This window comes from Lepidochelys olivacea (assembly GCF_965140295.1).
Source record: "Lepidochelys olivacea isolate rLepOli2 genome assembly, chromosome: 9".
Taxonomy (NCBI): Eukaryota; Metazoa; Chordata; order Testudines; family Cheloniidae; genus Lepidochelys; species Lepidochelys olivacea.
This window is the reverse complement of record NC_140419.1, coordinates 37,781,767-37,789,425: the sequence shown is the minus strand read 5'-3', so window position 1 is coordinate 37,789,425 and position 7,659 is coordinate 37,781,767. Positions and strand designations below refer to the sequence as shown.

Here is a 7,659-nt window from a genome sequence, read left to right as displayed (position 1 = left end):
TGATCTGCGACGGTAGCATATATGAAGGAGCAACACTGTAATTACAGCCACTGTTTCCCACAGGCATATAGAATAACCAGAGTTTTTTCAATTTATTTTAAAATCCCCCCACCCCTTCCAGTGAAATAGAAGTAAAAGAAAAAAAAATTATGAAAACGTGGAAGAACTTCCCTGACTATACTATTTTAAAAATAATGTTACATTTCATTAAAAAAATTCATTAAATAATTTGAAAAATTTTGAATGAAATGTAAAAAATTCATTTTTCCAAAATGCAATTCTATTTTTTGACCAACCCTTTTGATAAATAAATAAGAAAATCATACATTTGACATTTCAATTAAAAAATCTGCATTTACAATCTACTTCGGAGGGAGGGACAGCTCAGTGGTTTGAGCATTGGCCTGCTAAACCCAGGGTTGTGAGTTCAATCCTTGAGGGGGCCATTTATGGATCTGGGGCAAAAATTGGGGATTGGTCCTGCTTTGAGCAGGGGGTTGGACTAGATAACCTCCTGCGGTCCCTTCCAACCCTGATATTCTATGATTCTACTTGTATGTAATACTGAATTAGAATGATTGATTCTTCTCTAGGGGAACATACATTTTAGCATGTAGACTGCAAAAATATTACAAATTGAGACTCTGCATTTTGTGAAATCATCCCAAGAGAGCGGCTCCCCTACCCCACACCTGAACCCCCCACCCCACCCTTTGCACCCACCCTGAACCCAAACCCTCACCCTACATCCCTACCCCCCCAGACACAGGTTCACCTCCTTGTCTTTCCTTACGCAGGTCTGGCAGAAGCACAATGCTTTCCTGCTGCAGTATGGGATACATACTTTGCAGAATGCCACATGAAAATGCATCGTGTAGTAATGAGTCTGTCATACAAACAGCCTGCAGGGCTCATATGCTGCTTATGGCCAGCCCTGTCTTAAATGTGTGCAGTGTTTATATAATAAAAACAGTTTGAATTGAAGATAACATGTTCCCCCCTCCCCTCGATATCCAGGTTAAATTGTATCAATATATTTAGCACAATACCACAGTTTAGGACAAATTAATCAGTGCTTTGCAAGTCTTCATAACTGTTTATTCATTATAAATAGTAAATATTTACTGCACTTTTTACATGAAAGACTTTTTTTTTTTACAACACATGTGTTGTTGGTAGAGGCTGCAACACAAAGATAATATTTCTTTTGTTCCATCACCTTTTCAGACCAATGCGTGAACTAATCTCTGTACTACACCTAGTCTCACTATCTCACTACTTCATAGTCCTTAATGCTAAAAGGAATGTATGTGTCCTACCTCATTCATTGTTCCAAGAATAAAGAGAAATAAATAACACTGCCTTCCATCTTCCTGTTCCTCTTAACATTTCAAAACACAAATTTATTGACATTCTAAAATGTCACAACACAACTTATGTAAACCTCGGTTCCTATTATTATTTTTTCTATATTAGCTATCACTGTATAATTTAAAAGTACATGTCAGATACAAGGACATCTCTGTTCATGTCCTGTACATCACTAAAAGAGAATGTAAACGTAATCATTTCAAATGTATTGTTTCCTGAAAATGGTCATGTCTCGTGAGCCAGATTCTGTTATACTGCAGACTGCACCACTTCTGTATTTTATCATAATGAAACATGTACTGCAAAAATAAAAGTACCTGCAAAAATATAGTTCTATCTATATCACTTTGGATGGTCCCAAAGCTTGTGTGAGGTACATAGTATTGCACATTGTTAGGCAGTTATGGAAATCAAAGTCACTTTGTTTTGTTGTTGTTGTTGTTTCCTTTTCCTTGTTTGTTTCAGAATGTAACATGGATTAGGAAAACTTCACACACACAAATTGCAAAAAATTTTCTTCGTTACACAGTATCTCATTCATTGTAAAGCAAAACTTGTATGTGACATTTCTTGACAACATGATTACAAAAGAATGATAAGATAACCATTAACTTGTTCTGGAAGTCTTTTACATCTATTCTAGCTTCCCACAGACCAGGACATTTCTTCTTGATGTCAATTTCCAGTGTGTAAAATCAAAATGTTCTCCTGCTCATGCTTCAGAAACTGAGCAGTTTTAAAGTTAGAATAAAGTCAGCATCAGATGTCAAGAGTCTGAGTTTGCAGAGCTCAACTATTAAGTTTTAGAATATTTTGTTTGTCCAGATCAATGCATGCTTTTTCAGCAACATAAAAATGGAATGTTTTGTCAGTCAGTGATTTTAAATACTTCAGCATTTTTTATACCTGCCCACGCTGAACTGTGTTGTATTTATTTATTTGTTTATTTTTTATTGCTCTTGGTCTTTGTCTTCTGAACTGTTATGTCCAACAAGTCCAAATGTCTATCGAAAGCAATGACTGGAGAAAAGAACATAATGATCCTGTATCTCTATTGTGATTGCCCCAGCTTGGGTTGCATTTTGGTGGGAAGATCCCTCCCATCCAAGCACTGGAGTGAGACCAGAAACAAGACAAGCTTTAACTTGAAGTGGACAGTTCATTTATGCAATATCTGGCTTCAGATAATGAAAGGCACCTGTAAGAAAGCAAAAGAAGCTTTTTAAGTCATGCTGTGACAACCTCACAGCAAGGGGCAATGTCAACTACAGGTTGACATTGTCATATTTAATACAAATATATCAAAGGAAAGAGACTAATATTTTTATTCCTAGGACAAGTTTGACAAAACTCTATGTATCTGGGAGTATATACTATAATGATTCTTGAGCTGACCTCATTAAAAACATGTGTTTCTAATACTGGAATGCCAGTGGTTATTTCATTTTGGACAACCCTTATGTTTTACCTAATGGCAATCAGGTTTCATGTCTCAACAATTAATAACATCAAGATGTTGTTGACATCACTTAAGAAAATAATTATGCAGCAGAAATCTTGCTTGAACAATCAGTTATCTTAGCAGCAAACATAGTTCTATTATGAAGAGAAGGAAAACTCATAGGTTAGAATCAATCCTCCCCATTTCCTTTGTTACAAGAAGAAAAATATACTGTAGCTAGATAGTTACCTTACTAATGATATGACCCAGTCATTACACAATATAAATATCCACCTAGTACTCACTTTGTCCATATTGTCCATACTGGTATCCTGTGACAGGGTCCATACTGTAACCTGTGGTGCTGTAAGTTGGTGGGCAGTAGGACTGTGATGTAGGCAGACTATCTAAACTTTTCATATGATCTAGTCTCTGACTGCAGCTGGCTGATACAGTAGTGGTTGGTTCTAGGCCCCCAGTTAAAGGTGAGAGGGCATAATCAGTTTGGGGCTGGTGAGGTACACCACCATGGTTAGTCAGGAGGCCCATTACCTAAAATAAAACGTATAGTAACAAATAAAGGTTAAAATGCATGAAGAACTGTATTTCATATACAGCTGCAAAAACAACTAGTGTCTGTTATTTAATTTCCCATGATATCTATTACTTGGTATTTAACTGCACTTCGGGTTCCTAATTCAAAGAGGAAAAAGGGTTACATCATGCATCTAAATAGTAACTTATGGCTGGCATTCCAGAAAAAATAATGTACAGGCATATAGGTGGGATAAAAACAAAACAAAACAAAACAGCTTTTATGCTCTTAAAATGTCTGATCACATGTCACAGCTGGAATTCCTATGGATGTTTATTCATTGGGGACTCGATGATGATAAAAAAGAAAAAGAGAAAATAGATCATCAGCCACAGTCCAAGTTTTCTTATGATGCTGTTCCCCAAACACAAAATCTTCATCATGCTTTATTCTCCAACCCAAGCCATTGTATATTCTTGATAAAGAATAGTGCAGCCAGAACAGAAATAACGATCAAAGTAGCCACATTAGAAAAGAGTGAGGTATTTATATGGCCAATTTAAAAATGCTAAATTAACTAGGGATATCTTAGGTTCCGATGTTGAGGCTCTTAAACTATAACATAGGAGCTTTGAAATGGAGTACTCATGAAATAGAGCCCACCGACTGTTCTAGTCAACTTGACCATATAAACAGCTCCTCTTTTCTAATGGGACTGTTTTTTCCTAGATATCCTATCTTTATATAAATTATTTTTTCTTCTTTTTTCCCCCCATGTTGTCATTGTAAACTTGTTTTCATCAAATATGTATTTTTGCTTTAGAAGAGTGGGGGGAAATAATCTGTAATTATATTGATGAAAAGTTCCCAACAGGAACTAAACTCTAGGGCTGACCAAACAATGGGGCAAAATAGTTTATTATTATTTAGATTTGCCTCAAAGCCCCAGGCATGGACCAGGACCCCACTGTTTAGGTGCTGTACAAACACACAACAACCAAATGATCCCTGCCCCCCCAAAACTTATTAATTAACATTTGTTCAGCTTCAGAAACGAACTTCAGTTCAATGTGTTCACTACATACTATAGGCAGCCCTCCAAATGCAGAGCCAGAGAAAGATCCGAGCACTCAAAAACACATTTGTCTACTGGCTAGGGGCAGAGTGTCCATAACTCTTATGTCGCTGGTATGAAGCATGTGCTTGCCTGAAAAGAATACTAGAAGAAGTGGGTTTTTTACCCACGAAAGCTTATGCCCAAATAAATCTGTTAGTCTTTAAGGTGCCACCGGACACCTAGTTGTTTTTGTGGATACAGACTAACATGGCATCACCTCTGATAGAAGAAAAAGATTACAGTGCTTGCTGTTAGAGTCATGCCACAAACTCCCTAGCCAATTCACTCCTCTCTAAAGGACAACAGTAGTGCTCTCTATCTAGCATGGCTTCAAGCCTCCAATGACTCTTGTAACTTCTTATAGATAAATGATTAACCAGAAAGTCAGAATCAGTAAAAAAAAAAAAAAAAAAGACTTTAGATTGCTTGAAAACATGTACTTGCTTGCCTCTAAAAATTCAATCCTCTGGCTGGACTTTTCTATGGAAGGTCAAGAGCACCTAAGTGATTTAGGAGCATAAATTAATTGTACTTGTGCTACTAAATCCCTTATTTCTGCAAATCTCTTCCTTGTACTGTAGCTTGATGTATGTTTCTTTTCAAAAGACTTCTATATTTTCACAGCATATGGTAAAGACAAGCACAGCTCTGAGAACTGCTCCCTTCTGCTAGCACATTTAGGCCTGATCTACACTTAAAAATTAGACCAACCTAGCTATGTTGCTCAGGGCTGTGAAAAATTCATGCCCTGCATGATGGGATTAGGATGACCTAACCTGCAGTATAGCTGCAGCAACATGGATGGAAAAATTCTTCTATCAACCTAACTACCATCAAAGCTGTGCTGCAATAGCAACTGTAGAGTAGACCAGCGATCGGCAACCTTTGGCACACGGCCCATCAGGGAAATCGGCTGGCGGGCCAGGATGGTTTGTTTACCTGCAGCGTCTGCAGGTTTGGCCGATCACAGCTCCCACTGGCCGCGGTTCACCGTTCCAGGCCAATGGGGGCTGCGGGAAGTGGCGTGGGCCGAGGGATGTGCTGGCTGCCTGAGCAAGGACCCTTAGAGCTGTTTGGGTGAACATGTTTATGCCCATCACCTTAAGCTACTTCTTAAAATAATTCTGACTTTTTCTACTTCTGTTCTCAATAGAAAGGGGCCCAAGATACATTTGGACGTAGATGCAAATTATGAACAACCCAAAGTTTGGGAGTGTTTTGATCCAGGGTTTTGGTGTGACCCATTATAGCGTTAGGGAGCAAGCTTTAAATGGGGATCTGGATCAGATTCTAAACTTCAGGTGTGCTTTCTATCTGGTGTTTTAGTTCAGGCCCACCTTTAGAAGGTTTATCCTTTTGCCGGCCATGTAGCCACTGAAAGTTGAAATGTACTGGTATTAGATGGGATCTCATTCAATATTTACCATAGATTAACTCAAGTTGTCAGTCATCTCTAATCAAGTGCAGATGCACTTAATACATCAGATGCCTTTAACCATCTTGACAAGAGTGACAGCACTATATTTTCAAGGCTGAAATTTTTGATTTTGAACAGTAATTGTCTTCTCAGAAATGTCTTCTTCAGAAGCCTTAGGAATCATACTGCAGTTGATTAGCATCTAAATAATTAGATTTTTGGTCATGTCTATTTGAAAGCTATAAGGGAAGTAGCCTAAAGGCAGAAGTCTCTCTTATGGTATGTGTCATGACCTTATCACCCATGCGAGAAGTTACAGGAAGGGCATGAATGACTTTCACCTAATCAATTAGAAAGCCATTAAAGGTCCAATCCTGCAAGCTGCGACTTCTACTGCCCTCCATGAAGTAGATGGTGCTCAGCACCTCACAGGAGGCACTCTATCACTTCCAGATCTGGGTGCTGAAGGTGAGAACCTCCACTGATATAAACCACCAGAATCCCCCGCTTTCCCCCCTCCCAAAGGTAAATGGAGCTACGCAGATTTACTCCAACAATGGGTCTGGCCCTGAATGTGTAAAACCAAAATTATATACATATTCATTATGGGCATGATTCAGCTCCCATTAAAGTCAATAAAAAGATTCTCATTGACTTAAATGAGTGTTGGCTTAGGCCCTATGTCTTTAGAGCCAAGTGCTGCAGTTCTTATTCATGTTGAATTTTAATGAGGTCAAAAATCAAGTCTTAAGGTTTTGGCCACATGCCACATTTTGTTCATGATTAAAGTAGAACAATAAAAAACAAGTGTTTTCTATGTGGCATGAAACAAGTTTGGCTTGATAAGGAATACAGGGAGTACCCTTGAACTGATAAATATCCTTTCAGTTAATATAATAAAATAGAATATAATTGTCTACAGACTATGAATATTGTAAGACTATGTATCTCTAAATTCAATCTTGTTTCCAGACAAAATTGCTTTCTAATAAATATAGTGAACTGCAACAAGGACAACAGACAGAAACATTTTATTGAGCAATTTCCACCACCCTTCCTCAAACCAAAAACAAAACAAAAAAAAAACCCTCCACTTTTTTACAACAAAATCTCTGCTGATGGGAATGAGTGTAGTTGCACAGAAGTCAACAGAGAATCACACCAGTTGAGGTCATGCCCCAGTATGTATAAGCAGAAGTGGCTGATAAAAGCCTTAAAGTATGTAGACAACACTGGGTCCATTATCAGCTATTACATAAAATGTATCTATTATCAACAAAATAAAGCCCATTAAACTGAGATAAAGCTTATTCCATTTAAATGAAACATTATGCCAGTTAATGTGGTTGGTATTTTAGTAGGTGGACCCACCATAGACATAATAAAATTCTCATGTGTTTTAATTCATTTACGCATGCCTGCATTTAATATGCTTTGTGACCATAACTGCAATTAATATGATTTATGAGAAAAGAACATGAGTAATATTTTTGGGTACAGTGATACAATTTTTTCACCCTTCTCTAAACGAAAGATTTAATGAAACAGCTCAAGGAAAATTGTTGGCAGTTAACATATTAAGTTGAGCTGACAGAATCATGAGTAAACTTTAGTGGAGTTAATGATATCCTCTTATCTGACCCTGACACATTTGCAGCATGTAATTTACAGAAGCTCTGTCCAGGGAATCTTGACAAATGCTCCTAACGATGTCAGGGCAATGTTCCATTCTAATGTAAAACAGATGTGGGTCAGATACCCTCATTCATCACTAACAC

General features: G+C 37.7%; 1 protein-coding gene across 4 annotated transcripts in view; it reads right to left on the bottom strand.

Moving 5' to 3' along the window:
• Window positions 1-1,130: 1,130 nt before the first annotated feature.
• The window catches only part of PAX3 (paired box 3), a 122,127-nt gene continuing 115,598 nt past the window's right edge, over window positions 1,131-7,659 (bottom strand). For all 4 annotated transcript variants that reach the window (XM_084639623.1, XM_084639625.1, XM_084639624.1 and 1 more), the window contains 2 exons: window positions 3,118-3,364; window positions 1,131-2,569 (listed from right to left, as the gene is read on the bottom strand). In XM_084639623.1, the coding sequence (XP_084495749.1) occupies window positions 2,535-2,569; window positions 3,118-3,364 (282 nt within the window). In that variant the 3' untranslated portion in view covers window positions 1,131-2,534. The remainder of the gene's footprint in view (window positions 2,570-3,117; window positions 3,365-7,659) is intronic.